Here is a 17,553-nt window from a genome sequence, read left to right as displayed (position 1 = left end):
AGGGAAAAAGAAGAAAAACGTATAACGAGGTGAAAGAATTTACCTGTAGGCAGGTAACGTTTGCGCAGAAAAACGGCGCAAATTTGCCACCGCAACGTTGTCCCTGACACTCGTCGCACATTTGATCGTCCAGAACGTATGGTTTGACTTCGACCTAAATAAAATAAACGAGTAATAGTTGTAAACGATGGAATCGGTTAGACCAGAAATGCCGCTCGGAGTGGCTACTTACTCTCTTGTCTATGTCGCCGTGTTGTAACTGAACGAATCTCGCCGATATGGCAGCTATGTAGCTTTGTTGATTACTGAAAGCGACCCTGCCGGCTCCTTTCGGATACTTGAGCTCGGGATCGGTATCGATACCGGCGTAACACACGCCTCCGTAGAGTCGATCCATGATCATCGCCAACTCGACGGCTTTCAACGGCCGTGGAACACCACCGACGAACACCGTCTTTCGTGGATCCAGCGGCATCGAAGCGTCCAGCACGAAATCCGCGTCGCTCAGTCGCCACGGTCGAATTTGCACCGGCTTGTCTTTGGTCGTTGGCGAGCTCACGCATAGATACAATTTCTCCTCGTCTTGAATGCACGCGTCGATCAATTGTTGCACGGACGCTTCGTCCTATCGTCAACGAAAACATTCCAGTTAATATATCTCTTTATTCGTTACTCGAGATTCTAATTAACCATCTTGGCGATTTTCGACTATCGATACACGATCGTGTCGATCTTTCGTACTATTTTGTTGCTTCGTGGTATCGCGTACGTAAAACAAGCAAATCGAATTCCATCTTTCGTAGTAGCCAAACTGCCGGTTTATTATTACTCGGAGCATAACACAGCGAGAGTTTCTCGCTTACCTGGAAAAGCAAGAAAGCGTAGCCCTTCGGTGGAAAGTAGGATTTGCTCTCCGCTTTGTGGGGCCAGTCGACGACCAACGATCCGAAACGACGGAAACTGGCTTTGATTTCCTCTGAAACCGGACGACAACGAGCAGTTAGAAAAACGTTCGTCGACCCGTTAAACCGTACGACGATTCGCCAACGGATATACACGAACGGATGGAAGAAGCGAATCACGGAACAAAAAGCTTACCTTCGTCGATGTCCGGTGGCAGACCACCGACAAACACCTTCCTAGAGAAGCGTTCTCCGGTCTCGCTACCTTGACTGTGAGGACTGCTCCGACTCGGGGAGGAAAGCGGTGCGGTCTGAGAGCCGGTTATGCCGCTACCGACGCCGACTCCAACCCCGACGCCGACACCGACACCAACTCCAACGCCAACTCCGACTCCAACACCGACGCCAACACCGACGCCATCGAGCTGACTCGCCGCGTTCGGATCTTCTAGCAGCGTGCCGCTCTGATCCTCCAGACTTGGAAAGAACGGCGATTTGCCTGCAACCATAGACGCACTACGTTTATCCCTCGTTATTTTCGTTTCTTTCGACCACTATTTTTAAGCCGAGGATCGTCGAATCTTAACTGTTCGATCGTATTGACCGACATAATCTTCGAGCCACTAATTAGAAATTAGCCCGCTAATTAGAAATTAAAAGGAGAAAAACTATTTCGTTTGAAACGTCGCGTCTCTTCTCTTTTCCGTTTGATATCGACCACCACGATCGCGCGATCGAGCCAAGCTTCCTGCAACGTTCGTTTCGTTCGCCGCTTTCGTCCAACTTTTCATCTCGAGAAAACGCGAATACGAATCGAAGTCGTTGATCCGTAGAGCTTTCGCTCCGAAAATAGATCGATGCTCTTGGATTCGCGTTGGACTGCGTGAAATATAAAGGGTCGAGGAGTATTTGCGATCCTCATAACCTGGATATCATTGAGCGTCATCGCATAGCGACGATTCTTACGCATAGACATGGCAACAAGACGGTTAGGAGAAATCGGGGCCGATGCCACGCGTAATTTCCGATCGATCCGAGAAAAACTCACTGTATCTTCTTCTGACCGGGAATCTCGCTCTTCTAACGAACGTCGCCATTGCTAGCGGCGAATTCTCGTTTCGATAACGAATGCAAAATAGTCGGGCAAACGTAACCGCTTGTTTCTTGCTGTCGCGAAAAGAGAAAACAGAAAACGGACAAAGCGTACGCGCAGTCGAGCGGAACAATCGAGTCTTATTGTTCGATCTTCATCTATCTTTTTCATTTGCCGGCAAGATCGATAGTTTCACGCCAAACTATCCGCTTCCAGGCGGACGTATAGCTCGAAAAATAAGTCGATCGTCGTTTGTCCGAGGAATCGGCTTTCCGATAGAATCGCAACGATTCTTTGCTCGGTAGGTGGATAAGAGAGGACACATGGTGTCCATCGTGCTGCCTCGCCCACCCCTTCGGTTTTACCCGTTCCCGGTTTGGTGCAGTATCGATTACTCGAGCCAGCTCTGCAAGGGCCTCCAACAGCACCCGGTTCTTAGGATCTCCTGTCCTAATCAACCTGGCTCACAGCGGTATATCCTACGCGCAACTTGCCATTTTATTTGTTTATTAACGGATTAAAGAATCCAAGAGCGTACATATACGACACGAAGATCAAAGGAGGGGAACGCGAGTGTATTTAAGTATATTTCGGCGGATTTACCGATTCCAATGTGATTTTACGATCGAACGAGATAAGTTCGAGACGGCGGGAACGAAAGTAAAGACAGCCGGTTAAATTCAGAGACGAGAATCGACGAAAGACATTTTGTAGAAGTCAATGGCGTAATTATTATAAGACGAATGATTTTTTAATATCTTGGACGTTCTACCAGCATTACGACGAACGATATTCGAGAGATCGATCCCCCAATTACCGGAATTAGGTTAAAATTGCCGACTTTAATGCGACTAACGTAGAAAACGAATAAACGTACGCGATTATTTTTCGACGACTCGTAGAAACGAAAACAGGAAGTAAAATTTAATCGACGCGTTTCGAGCACGAGATCGCGTAACCGGCACACGCGCACGCGGCGCGACCTATCGATTAGAAGATTTTAAGTCGCGAGTCCTCCTTTTTCTACTAAGTCCGGTTTATCCGATTCCTCGTCGATCATCCGTTCACTCTGACAGCAGGTTTGATCGCGGAGGGTAAAACGTTTCGTTTTCGACGCATTTTCGAGGGATCGGGACACGAGCGCGATACGCTCGCCTGCCCTGCAAATCGTAGAACGATGTCACGCGAGTTAGGGGAACACCGGGGACCGCGTCCCTTGCCCTTCTATTCTTCTTCCGAGTGATACGTACCTACGTACGTATACGCCACGAGGGTTAATCTTTTTTAACAGCTTTTATCGCTAAACCGCGAGCAAACGCATCGACTCTGTCCAAGCAAAGGGCCGAGTTTCCTTCTCCGTTGCACGCGCATTTTTCTCCTATTTCTTTTTTATCGCCTTTCGTCGTCTCTTCGTCTCTCTTTCGCTCTTTCTTCTTCCAGCTCATAATCTCGCTTGTACGATACGTACAAGTCCAGAAAGTCGTCGTACGCTTTATAAGAAGTTTATTCTTATCAAAATAAAGTGTCAGATTTTTAAGAAGATATAACGCGTGACGCAAAGATAAACGTGACTTACGACGCATCGCAATCTTGAAAATTCAGTGGAAAAATGTTTCACGCGTCGGTGAAACGTCGGCAGATCGACGTTTTATTCGACAAATAAATTGTATTATAAAAAAGGGGGAATGGCGAGAGAGAAGAACGGCGCAAGGTGTTTCAAGTAGCCCACGGAGAAGGGAAATAAATTGATCCACGCGTGTGATCGCGATACGTCTATATGCACGAAGTATAGACACAAGATACGAGACACGAGACACGAAACACGAGACACGAGTCGCGAGGGTTCCAGATCGAGGGAGGCGAACGATGGCGACCGGTTCGCCGTAGAATAATCTGTGCGGATAATCGCAGCCTTATTACCAGGCACTGCGCCTATGCCGTGCTCGTGTTCGTGCTCGTGCTCTCACCCTCGCGCTCCACCCTCTGGCACGCATTATTTCGGAAAACACGGCAAGACGCGGCCTTTGACTGAAATTATATTTATTCGATTGGTCGATAGTCGCAGAGTAAGAGCTTTCCTAGAAAACAGACGTTCCATGTCTATAAAAGAGAATGGTCGAGCGTGGCGAAAACGTTCTCGACGATGCGAGTAATTTGTGACGATTCGTTTAAACGCGATAACACTGCCATATTTAGCGGATCGCTCGTATTCGCTGCTCACGCTGTGTCTTATTAAATATTCCACGTGCTGCGTAGAAACACGCGCATCAACGTAAAAGAACGAGGTACGCGATTACAGCGAAGAGTCAACGATTCTTTCTTCACTCCGATGTATCGTAATTCGTCGATTCCGATCACTCGCCGTAATCGATCGACCGATGAAGCGACAGGCTGAAAATTAAATGGCGAAATTAAACGATTGTCTAAACAAGAAAGAAGAGAACTTGTCTTCTGTAGGAAAAATAACACGTCGGTTAGAAAGCACGCGCGAGAAGCCGCTCTTGCTTTCAAAATTAGCTAAGAAAATAGATAATGGAAACGTAGTTTTCCGTGTTCGTAAGAACGGTCGTTAGAGAGGGGGGGGGGAAGATGTGGAAAACGTCGAGGCTCGTAGCACGTGTAGCAAAATTGAAACGAGAGGCGATGTTTTCGTTCGGTTGTACAGCAACAGTAATGGGGAACATCCCTCTAACGCACGCCGTCGACGCTAGGAGGTTCTATGGATCAATATTACAGGTAGCGCTGCCCCCTGTGCCCGTTCCACCTACGTTCTCCCTTCCATTCGTCAGCCTTTACACGCTACACCGATACCTTAGCTTTGGCAGGTAACCAAGGTGCGAGCTTCGTTCTACATTCCTGGCCAAATATATCAAACGCAGCGTGCGTATTTCAGAATCGGGAGAGTGATGGCGAAGTCGCGCAACTCGTCGACATCTCCACGCCGTGACCAAGCTTGCGACGGACACGTTCGACGACGTGTCGACGAATCGTTTTGTTTGCGTTTCGCGGTCGTGTCGCTAACGAAACGACCCGCATTCGAGAACGCGGTGAAAAAGAAACGGGTGTGCGCGAAAGCTAGCCGAGGTGAACGACCTTCTATAGCCACCGCCTCTTTACTGCACCCCATCGTCGGTAAACAGTTCCCCTTATGCTTGTTTCGTGCTTTCCTGGTCTTTCGGCGTCGACTCGTCGTAAGCCAGCGTTTCTCTTTTCCTTCCTTCCTTCCTGCTCTTCCTCTTCTTTTTCTTCCTCTTCCTTTTCTCCTTTACATTTTACTTTTCTCGCGGAGACGCGCACCCATTGGCACGTAAGCTGCAACATGTACAGAGGAAACGCAGGAATCGCGCTAACCTACCGCACCAATAGCGCAACGACACGATGATGCGTCGCAGCTGATAAAGCTTGCGCGTTTGCACGATACTTTCCGCGAATAAATCAAGTATGCGTGACGAACGCAAGTACCGAAAGAGATCGGATTTTCCTATAAATTCTGTATAAATAAACGTTCGATAAAGGGGTTTCGGTAACAGGCTACGAATTGTTTCCAACTGGCTCTACCGTGGCAACGACCGCGTTTGTAATAACGCTGTAGCGCCGCGTGATCGTAGAAAACGTCAACGGAAATTTCGAATCTGAGAGACCCATATTATTCTGCCTTTGAATACCAACGTTGTTTTCGTTTACAAGGTCTAGAGGCAAACGAACGCGGGACAGATTGTTATTGCCGTTATCTGTAATCTTCAACCAGAGTTACATAAGAACTTAAACTTTTTTATGCTAATGTCCGTCGATATAGATGTACGAACGTGGACAGTCGAATCGTTATCCGATGATATGCGATCGGCGTAAGAGTGTCGAGCGAGTGACGATTATAACTGGCGTACACTATCTCTTGTACTTGTACGAATTCTAATACACCGACTATTACAAATTCATGCACTCGTCGCATTATTAAATACAACGACACGTTTAATCCACCTCGACGCTTTGTCAGATAGACATCGCGTGGCTAGAGACGGTCTCGTATCGTTACAACGTACGTTCGGCCAGCTTTTCCGGGTCTAACTTTTGGAGGCGCGTGGAAAAGAACAGACGCGCAATCGTTTATTGGGCAACCAAACTCTGCTCGTTTCGACGAGGGAGCTGACAAATAGACAGTTGGTCACGCGACGTGACGAATTTTTTTACGAGTCGTATGCAAATGCACGGCGGCACGTGTTCTAAGCGCATTTGCGCGATAAACGACTCTCCTCTGCCAGCATGATTTTCCATTTCGATACGAGCTTCATAAATTTCGGAACGTCAGCCGGCTCGTCCGGGAATATCCTTTGTCGTAATTTCTTGGAATCCTCGTCCCATACGTCGTTCCGTGTTTCTATTTGAATTGTTCGGCGATGGAAATTATTTGGAGAGCTATCGAGACGTAACGATGATCGCTGTGAAATTGGCAAAAACGGGGAGCATCGTAGGAGAACGAAGGCACGGACACGCGAGGCATCTGACTCGATTCGAGGAGCGAAAGGGGAAAAGTCGAATAGACGAGAAGAACAGGGATTACCGTAATAATCGTTCATTGTTGGGAGAACATAACGAATGTTGTTTCACGAACGATGCCTGGCCATTCTTCTCTCATCGCGTTCTTCCCAGCCTGCTACGGAGTGCCGCTGCTACGGTCGAATTCCTAGCAAAGATACGCTCCCCCTTCTTATTTGGGCAATGGATTTAATTTTAGATAAGCTCGGAAGGATTTTATTCTTTCGGCGGTCGAAGTCGATTCAAACGGGTCGCCAAGAGATACGTACTCGTCTGTATTGTCTGCAAAGATCCATCGAGAAATCCTCCGATACTCTTCGTCGTGATGAATTTCCTAGGTATCGCGATTATAAAACTCTATATCGTAATTTTCGTATCGCGATATACTCTTCGCGATTCTCCTTCGTTTCGGCGACCTCCGGATAACGGTGAGACAAGCAGCGATAGAACGCGAACATTCTATGAGATCTTATCGGAGGAAAATGGAGAATTAATTACTGGAAGAAGGAGATCGATCGATTAGTCTGGCGAAAGGACAAGAATCGAAGCTGCTGGAGGAAATGGGAACGCGTACGAGTGTAACGCAACGGACGCACGATGCGCGGTGATAATGGTAATCGGGGAGAAAGCAGCAATTAAAACGTTACTAGGGGCGCCACGTTTTCGCACTTCTCTTTTCGCGGTCTCTCGGCTGTCTAGCCTACCCTGCGTCTCCCTTTCTTCCACCCTTTTTTTCGTCTGCTCCCCACCACCTTTACCTATGTCGCTAACCCTTCCTTTCCTTTCCCTTCTCCTGTCCCTTGCCCCTTGCCCCCTCGCAGCCTTCATAACCATTTTCGAGGTTTCCATTTGCCAGCGCAACTTATAAAAATTTGCAATTATGGGCTTATTAACGACTTAGAAAATCCTGCGAATTAACGAGCGCGCGTCTCAAGAGCCAGTAACTTTACGACAGCCCTCTTGCATTCTCGTTCCGTCGACCTCGACGGCTTGTCGTCTCTCTGCCTCGTACGCCACTCTGCCCTCGCCGCTTCTTCGCCCTCCGCCGCCACTCTCTCCCACTCTCCTTCGACTTCTCCTCTTCCTCCTACCGCTTGGTCGCCGTTCGTCAACCCCATAGACCGCGATCTAACCATCCCAAGAGAGAAGTACAGAGACGCGCGAGAGGGTGAGCACGCCGACTGTGAAATTGCTCGAGGTACATAGAAACCTCGTCTAGCTACGTGTACACCTAGGGGAAACGTTAAGGCATAGAGATATATATATATATATATATAAAACATCACTGATGCGACGATTATTCGACCAACGATACAACAGCGTAATAATAGCACAATGGAAAAATGATAGATTCTCAGTTGAGATGGAGCGTAGCAAGGTGAAATCAATCCGTCGTAAATTTCGTCCGAGTGGCTTCGCTCTCTCCGTGTTGCGAGTATTTCCGTGCGTATTGGCCAACAATCGAATAAAAGTATATTCTCGACGCTCGAAGGTACAAACGTAACGTCCGTCGGTGTAGAATTCGTCGACAAACCCGAGCTCGTGGTTATCGGTAGCGCTTGAGAAGCCTTGACGCGTATCGCTGCTTCTATGAAACACGCGACGCCAACAAATCACAAGATTCTCCTCCTTTTCGCGTATCTCGCGTTAACTTCTTTCCATATCGTCGGTCTGTCCCGCAAGTAAAATAGACGAGTACGACAAAAGCGTAGAAATCTGGAACTTCGATGTTGGTTTCTCTCCTCTCGTTGGTTTTACGCCTCTCGTCCTTCTTCTTCGTATTTTTACGCTGGATAATCGCTTCGCGAGAGACGACGATTCGTCGTGTCGTAAAACGCACGATGCTTACCGGCGCGAGAAATTTTCAATTAATCAGCTATACTTCAAAAGCGCGTTAAAGCAAAGACATTAACGACGATACGGATTTAAAAGCGACGTAATCGAACGTTGGAAACTCGGCGCGATGCGATATTGCGAATCGTACCGTGTATAATCCAACAAAGAAAGGGAACGCATGGAACGCCTGCTGCACTCTTGACCTTTCCAAAGTCTTGTGCAATCGAGGCTGCGGAACGTCTCGCCACGTTTCCAGGAGGCAACGCGAAGAATTCGACTCGCAAACAAAGAAGAAAGCTAAAAGAGATCGGGAAACGCAGTTATCGCGTTTGTGTTTGTCGACCGTCGTTGAAAACGATTTTGTTCCATGCTTCGAGTCGTACAGTTGATTCGCAACAGTACAGGATGGCGGAACCGGTGTTACGGCAGAACGATAAAATTTTACGAATTTCCAAAGCTGAATTTCCGAACCTTGTTTCGTCGTAACCATGTATATTTAAAGCTTGTTTTCGTTCTTGATCACCCGTTGTCTCTCAACGTCGAACGCGAAAGTGCTCTTGATACGAGACGCGTCTTACAACGCGTTAAGGCAGGTCTTGAAAACAGGTCTCCCCGGTCTCTCTCTCTCTGTTCTTCTCTCTCTTCTCCGTCTCCTTGTTGCACCGTGTTTCGCGACACGCTTAAACTCCGATCGAAGGGTTCAAACTCTATAAAATAAAGCGATCCATCTTCGCGACGCGCTTGCAAAGGATAGTGAAAACCTTGACGAACTGCGGACAGCTATCTAGTAAAAAACGAAAGTATGTTATAACTACGATTGTCGCGTAGACACCGCTCGTAGAAGGACCCGCGAGTTTTCGAAACCACAGTTTTTTTCTCAAAACGCCGGTTTTCGATACCTGAAAAATATCTTATCGTGCGCTCGAAATATTTGCAGCAACGCCTCGGACAGCCGTATTTTACGAATATGTAACCATATGTTGGCGAACAGTACGCAGACGGACAAACTATTCGCGTACACCGAGGAGGACGCTCCTTTACGAGAGAATTATCGACTTCTCGGCAGACGTAGCTACCGCGTGTAACGTCAGCAGCGAAGGAGACGATTGTTTCGATTCTCTTTCAGAGTCCGCGGTTCGATGGAGTTTACGATCGCAAAAGGACGGTCTCGCGAATCATTCCGCACCGATTCGAACGAGAAGCACGCCGAAACGATCGTAGGACGAAGAAGACGGCGCACGTGCGCCCGTTCTTGCAATGGCGCATGATCGCGTTACACGTTGCGTCCCTATTCTCCTCCGGTAAAAGTAGCTCGCGTGATTGGTGTCGCGTGATTCGCGCGACGCGAATACAACTCCCCGGTAATTACCCCTAATTGCGTCGCTCCGCGATAAACTTCCTTGTGATAATCGTTGCTTTTAATCGACCAAGAAATTGCTTTTTCCGTCGTTCAACGGACTATACGCGATCTCAAGAGCAACCTCGGTTGCCCATTAGCGAGAATGATTCAACGAATGCCGGCGAATAACATCTGTAATCCTGTTAGAGCATCTGATTACCATTGGATATTCGTAGATCCGTTCGCCGAATATTCGAGGAATATCGACCTTCGAGGACACAGATTTTTTTATCGAAAGCGTGCGTTACATACATATCACTGTATACGTATGTGCGTTAGCGTGTATAAGCGGTATTATCGATAAAGCGATATTATCGATATCGACTTAATCACGTATGATCGTCCGAGATAAGACTGGAGACTAGAGAAAATCAGATGGTCAAAATCAGTATTTGGAGCGAGTTTTGTCCATTTGTTATCGTTCGAAACTGTCGAGATATTTATGCACGGTAATGGGGATACGTGGGCTCTGCGAATGCTATGCTCCGTATAGAAATGAAAGAGGAAAGAAAAGTTTGTACTTAGTTTATCGGCGAGAAGCCGTATAGAGCAGGTTTACCCTGCAAACGAAGAACGTCAACGACGCGAAACTTTGCCAAGGATGCTAGGAATGTGGGACAAGGAAAATCTTACGCCTTGGCTTCGATGCGTTTTATCGCGTCGACTAGCGTTCCGCTGGTGAAAATATCGAGTATCGACGCGCTAATTTTTATCTCGATTTTTATCTCGCGTAGCCCTCTTTTACCTCGACTAAAGAAACAGAGAAACGCGAGAGGAATGTCGCGGGGCGAGAGGAAATATCCCGGCGGAGTATCTCCGCGAAACGGAACGTTTCCTAGCGAGAAATCGGACAGGTTGTAGCACACAAAGGTCGAGCGTACACGGAAAATGAATTTTTCCGGTTCGTACGGTAGACTCGTCGAGTAACGAGCGACCAACTCGTTCCGTTTCATTATGCAAGCAAGGAGACTAGAAAAAATACGCAGCTATCGAACCTCGTTGAAATCGTTTTTTTCGCGGTTGGTCGACTTTATTAGACGCCTGGATGAAATATCTGTGACCTTGGCGCGATGCAAGCTTTACGTTTAAATCGCGATCCTCGTTCGGGGAAAAGCCTCGTTCGTTTCGCCAGCAAAACTCTAATTCCGTTCAGGCATGCGCAAACTCCGTGCTCTGGATTATCCGAATAATTGATCTATCTACTTTTACGTAATGTTTCGGTAGCTATAGCTCGTGCAGTAGCCGTATTCGTTTAACGTACAATCGGCTGCCTTCACCTTGCGATCCTGCTTTGTACGTATTTATCGGTTTTCCTCCGTAAAGATCGGCGAAAATACGTTCGTTAGCTGCTGTGATAACAACAGCGGAACGGTCGAGCAGAGTTCTCTTGCGCGTTTCTTTTTAGCTTTTTCATGGGGCGATCGGGCGATCGATTTTTATCGGCACGCGTGTACATCACGACGCTCTAAATAGGTTCTCGCTTGTGCGTTTCGCGTGCGCTTCACGCTTTGAAGTTCCACGTAGAAAATCGTCCCATCAGCGGAGGACTCGGTGCATGTCTGTCACGCGGCCGATTCCGTGCATGTTCGTGTAATTTTAGTTCGTGCCTGTCCGCTGGTAAACCCTCGAGAACCATACGACGCTACGTAGTAGAAAATTCTTCGCTTTTCGATGACGCGCGAATCAGAGCACGACTCTCTTCCTTGGTTAAGATAGGATTTTCTATATGCGTCGGTACGCTCGTACCTGTTCCATGGGAATACACAGGAAATCTGTGTGGCTGAACTTGCAGGAAATCCTATCTCTAAATACCAGTTTTCCCCGTGGTCGTTTTGCGCTCTTCTCGATCGAGAGATCGCTGAGAATCGATTTTTTCTTTTTTTTTTTTTGTCGGACGCTTCGACGACGAATGCACGGAGCCAGTGCTCCGTGTTTTTCCCTTCGAAGAATATCGAAAGGAAGGAAAATCGGCGATTAAAGGACAACGGTGGTGGCAAAGGAGATAAAGGAGCGAAGGGAAGAAGAAGCGGAACGTTAAACTATGAATATCCCTGGAAGAGGAGGCCAACGGACTAAAGTACAGGCTCGAAGCCAGTCCTTTTCCAGCGATTGCAACGAAGAAGGAGGAAACGAGCGTCGCGGAGGAGGGCTTCGTTTCCTTGATTGCCGTCAGAAAAGTGTACAAGCCTGTTGCAAAGGCGTTGCGCAAGCGTAAATTTTAATTGAGCGTACCACGGGCTCTGGTCTCTCTCTCTCGAGGAATCTTCCTGTGGCGTAGCGTAGCGAGACGCGGCACGCCGCAAGTATCAGCGAAACGTTCGAGAAACGGCGAAAAGAGAAAAAGAACAAAAGAACGAAGACAAGAGGAAAGAAAAAGGAACGGACTGGCAGTTTTCACTCACCGTGCAGTTGCGCGAGCGATTGCAGCGTGCTGGCATTGCAACTTATGTATCCTGAAACAAAGAAAAGTTCCGTGGGTTCGATTAAACCTGCATTTCCATGAAATCGCTGGTGGTGTCGATCGATATTCTACGATAAAAGCCGATCTTCGGTTGGTTTTCGTCGGTTCGATCGAACGAAGCGAAGCCACATCGATCGACTTCATAAATTGAAAAGTATCTTCTCAATTCGTAGTGGCACGTACACGGAGGAAAGCAAGTGCGACAGATACGAAAACGGTGAATCGAGGTCGATAAAAAGCCGAGTCGATCGATTTAGCTTCTGAAAACGGCGAGAACTTGCCCCAACAGGAGAAACCGAGCGATTCGTTCGATTCTAGAAAACTACTTTTGCGAGCGTCTCTCGATCGGCCATATCTTGGACGTGCGAGCGTATTGGACGTGCATCCACGCGCGGTAACGCTAGACGCGCGCGTGAAGTTACGAGCCGGGATATTGTATCGCAAGGATATAAAGGTAAAGAAAAAGAAAACGAACCGCTCGCGTGCGGTTCTCGGAGATCGCGTTGCACAGTGTCGTAAGTAGCGACACGAAAGCCCGTTGCCGGACACGTGGATCAGACGCGGTTTCACCGTTTCGAAAAAGTCCGCCGCGTTGCCTGGCTTATCGAGTACGCGACACTGCTAACCGTTAACCACAAACGAAATAAGTCGAACGAGAAAACGCCGGCAACTCGAATCTACGGTTATAAGCCCTCTGTGCGAGGTTTTGCGGCTTTCCAGACTCCTCGACCGGCAGATAACATCGACACGCGCGTAGTTCGCTGAGTCGATGCTGTTCTTGTCTTCGTCCAAGGAATCTCCGCTAACGTCTCGCTATATTCGACTACTTTTACGCCGCAGTCGTACGTTCTGTTGTATTACGCGCTTCGATAGGGCTCGAGAGATCGATGTTGCATCGTTAACATGGCGCTATTAATAGCTACGTAGAGGATTCGCGTTCGCAAAATCTCGCAAAATCTCGCAAAATCTCGCAAAATCTCGTAAAACGCGTTTCATTTATCTTTCTCATCTACGACGCTCTTCATTTTTCACGTCCTTCTTACGCGTGCTTTCTTACTTTTTCTTTCTACTATTTTTTACCGCGTTGACGTCTTTCACGTACTTTATACCAACCGTATATAACGTAAATGATAATAACCAAGATTGTGCAACGGCCAGCTAATTTTAATTACGAAATCGAACTTTGTCATCGATAATATTATCGATGATAACGAAATCGAAGGTTCTTTCGGGCGATCGATCTTTCGATAATTCGAAACTCGCTACGTCTCTGCCGTGAAATCGAGGGAAGGGGTCGCGTAAACCAAACACGCGAATTCCAATCTCCTTGGCGAGTGTCGCCATCGATTTAGACGCGTCGGGAGGGAAGATGGATCTCGAGTCCGGGAGCGAAGCTCGCGAGAAAGAGCCGCTTTGCGACCTATCGTCTACTCGACTCTCGTTCCGCCCTCCTGACGATCGAACGTCAAGACGTTCCGTCTAGTGGACGCTGGTTACATAATTCTTTCGCAGCTGTAACGCGCTAGCAAACGAGCACCAAGAAGAAGAACAAGAAGCTTGAAACGCGCTACGCTGGTAAAACACGGGGCTGTTCGACGAGAAGGTAATAATAGCGACCGCAGACTTTGACTTTGCGCCGCTGCGACGTACTCGGACGACGAATAAGATAAAAATCGACCGCATTGCCTAATTCTTCCCGGTCGCTTGGAGATTGCGCGCGGTCGAGCGTTCCCTTCGACCTCGCGCGAACCGAACAAGATCCGAACGTTCGCGAGTCGACCAACGTGTGGGCAATTTCTTTCGACAGTTTCCGTTCTTACCGATCGAGATCTAGTTTCCTTTAGGGATCGTAAAGTCGCTCGGTGTGATTGGCGTTCGCGTATTTACGCGGCAACTCCACACCTACCGGATCTTCCGATTCGAGGTTGATTAAACGAGTCGCGACTCCTAGTCGGCTCGATCGTAATTCGAAAGTGGCCGACTAAAAGGCAGAAACGTTAATTAAGACGCAGAAGCAAGTCGAAGTACGCACTTGTACGTATATGCAGGACGCCGCCGAACAACCGCCGTACGCAGAGGAGCACGCGCGTGCTTGTCGAGCCGAGAGAGTTGTGCAATCGGCTCGAATCGAAAATATCCACTACAAGTATATTCGGGACGCTCGTTGCGCGAGCGACACTTCCCTGTTGCCACAGTCGGCGCCGCGGCAATAATCTCCTCGTTTCTACACCGCTGTCCCGCTCTCGCGCAAAGCTCTTTCTCTTTTCTTCGCTTTCCTCCGGTATCCGATGTTCGTTCCGTAACCCAACGATCGAGTCGCGCAAATACCGCGTAAGTAGTTGTATCGCAAAAATCCTTAAGAAATCTAACGACAAGCGTAAGGAAATTCGAGCCTCTTAAGAGACAAAGCGTTCGATACCGGCTTTTCCATTCTCGAGGTTTCCGGCTTCCGACTGGCTCGTACGTATACGTATGCGTCTTTCGACAAGCCCCATCGAAGTTACTTCACGGATTAACCAACTTTCGATCGCACGCTACATAAATTAACCTGCTCCAGTCAGCCGTCCTTCGGAGCGTAACAAGCAAAATATTCGAAAACATCTGCCCGTAGAGTCTTCTTTTCCAATTACTCTCGCATCAAATAACGGATCAAAGGAACTTTAAGCGAGAACCTGTGCGATAAAAATCAAGTTTCGAGCGTTTTCTCCTTTATGAAAGACGTATCGTTATTTAGCAAAATCTAAGCGACGCATCTCTCTCTTTCCCTCTGGCTACATTGTCGCCGCTGATAACCGCACAGCTGCGGTTCATGCGGCGTAAAAACTTATATAGAAAAGAAAAGCACTTATATAGAAAAGTTCGACGCAAAGTCGAACTGAAATTTATCGGAGGTCGTAAGCGAAGAAAGAAAATTTCACTCGCCGCGAATCTCTCAGTTTCTTACCGACCTACGTACACGAGTTCTAAAACACAATAGTCGCGTTTCGAGCGAACGGCTCGCCTTTCCATCCCGCGAAAAGGCGCGTCACAAAACCACGACGGCTTGATTTTTTGCCAAACGACTTGGTCTTGCGACACGTCGATCCGATCAAATTTCTCGACGCTTTCTCCTTCGCGGTCCCCGGCTGAAAATCTTCGTGATCCCTTCCAAGTTTCCCAAGTTAAAGTGTGCGTCAGGCGACAAATATATATACATATATGCGTAACCGGACAAAGTTTTTACGATTTTCAAAAATCGACGACACACGGTATTGCGCTAACCGATGGTTTTCTCTTCGTTTTTGCGACCGATTCAAAATCGCGGTAGTTTAATGCAACCGGACAACCGGACGTTAGCTCGTAGAAGAAACCGGTTCCGGGCGGCGCGCTACGCCGCGCTGCGCAACGCCAGCAGAGTTTGGTCACCCGCGCGAAATCAAACGCGAAACGAGACTCCGTGGCACGATGGTATACAACGATTCGCTTTCCATACCAGATATTTCTGCCAGTTACCAACTTAACCGGAACCAAGTAACTAGCGCGAGTACGTACATCTGGTTCGAGCCGAGCCGAGCTTCTTCCCTCTGGCGTTCGAATTCGCCGATCGAATTTCTTTTTAATGGCAACGATTCGCTTTATTAAGCGAATCGTTGATCCACGGTCTTATCAATTTCAGCATACCGCTCCTTTTACGCGGTAGCGACTTGCTCCGGTGCTAAATAAGTAAATTAAAAGAAGGAATCGCGTCGTTTGTTCGTTTCGCGTGTTCAAAGTCTAACCGCGTATTCGCTTTCAAAGAACGTGGCGTCGCGCAAATGTATTTCTCCGCTCGTCTTAAATAATAAACATCGCGTTGGATATATTTCTACCGATCGGGGATACAAACACGTACGGTTAGTCGTTTGAAACGCGGATAAATTTTACAAACGTCGAAGCTTGTTCCCTGACTTTTCCTAACGTCGGGTATCTAACGCAGGATCTCGACCACGTTCCTTTCTGATCATGACCTTGCCACTTAACGACACCTTTGACCTTCGAATAAGCTCGCTTGTACACGGATTATACACGGTGTTCCTTGATGATCGTACGGTGATCGTATACTTAAGGAATGCTGGAAAACATGCAAAAACCGAACCACGACGAATATTTTTTTCCCTCGTATCGCGTTAAATTTTTACATACGTACGCGATAAAGTTGGCGATACGCTGCGATAAATTCCGTCCTATATCGTTAATGCCATTATAAAACGACGGTTGCTCGCTGAGAGAAGAGGAAAAACGTCGAGTTGCAAGCGGCTCAAAATGGCGGGAACGTTCAAGGCGACTTTGTACTACGACGTACTACTATAGAGTAGAACGTTGGCGGCTAGCTAGCGGCTGTCTTGCAACTTGAACCGAATAGCGGTATATCCGTACCGTGTCAGGGAAGCAAAAGTTTAAACGTGCATCGACCTTTCGCGTTTCCTTTGGCTCGTCCGTTTCGCTGAAACTAGGATCGCGAACGTTGGACGTTTGCCTATCTATTTCTGTCATATTTCTATAAAACATGGTCGAGTATTTACACGTTTATCCAACGCGGATAATTACGTAAAGCGTATATTCCCGTCAAGATTTATCCTCGAAAGGTTTCCGATAATCGCAGCGAGCGACCGATCGATGATAAAACGAGTCGAAGAATGCGCAGGTTCCGTCTCGGATCCAACGATAAATCAGCGCAGGACTTGGAGAAAAAGTTATCGCGTCGAATTCCTTCCGCCCGGTGCACATTAACGTTTATTCTAACGTCTTATCAGCTTCGGCAGATATAGCCAAGAAATGCGTCACAGTTTTCTTTTTAAAGGAAGTCACTCACACGCTTTCAAACTCGTTCCGCGTTAAATCGTAGGAAACTGCGCTTTCCGTTTCTCTGCGGTCGTCGAATTCGAAGAATCGCGTCACAGGTCCGAAAGACGACGATTTCTCTATTCGTTGTTATTGCTTATCTGTGTCAGCGCGTTATTCGCGCGCGTTTTCATTTTTCAACGTCGTATTTGAGAAAAGATTAAAATTACGCCGCGTAACGGCGACTCGGCGACCGACTACTCTCTTCCTACGTCCGTTTCCCGTTCGCGCTCGTGGCAGCCATAACACGCAACGTATTGCGACACGGAACGACGCTATGCGAAGAATCGATTGTTCGAGGCTTTCTGAAACGCGCGATGAAATCGATGCTACGTTACGTAAGCCACGGGCAAACGAACGTCGGTTTTCGGATGGAATCGAAATCGACTATCGGTCGGTTCGACCGGCGAATTTAAGCGAGCGCTCGATCGCTTCTCGCGTTACATACGTCGTGTACGTCGAAAACCAG

The 17,553-nt window shown here is 47.8% G+C and overlaps 1 protein-coding gene across 2 annotated transcripts in view; it reads right to left on the bottom strand.

The window, feature by feature from the left end:
• orb2 (cytoplasmic polyadenylation element-binding protein orb2) overlaps positions 1-17,553 on the bottom strand; it is a 69,986-nt gene that overhangs the window by 18,454 nt on the left and 33,979 nt on the right. For both annotated transcript variants that reach the window (XM_076623686.1, XM_033342263.2), the window contains exons 4-8: positions 12,166-12,216; positions 1,099-1,401; positions 864-976; positions 233-625; positions 44-154 (exon numbers count right to left, since the gene is read on the bottom strand). In XM_076623686.1, the coding sequence (XP_076479801.1) occupies positions 44-154; positions 233-625; positions 864-976; positions 1,099-1,401; positions 12,166-12,216 (971 nt within the window). The remainder of the gene's footprint in view (positions 1-43; positions 155-232; positions 626-863; positions 977-1,098; positions 1,402-12,165; positions 12,217-17,553) is intronic.

Source organism: Bombus vancouverensis, chromosome 13 (assembly GCF_051014615.1).
Source record: "Bombus vancouverensis nearcticus chromosome 13, iyBomVanc1_principal, whole genome shotgun sequence".
Classification (NCBI taxonomy): Eukaryota; Metazoa; Arthropoda; class Insecta; order Hymenoptera; family Apidae; genus Bombus; species Bombus vancouverensis.
This window is presented reverse-complemented; position numbering and strand designations above follow the sequence as displayed.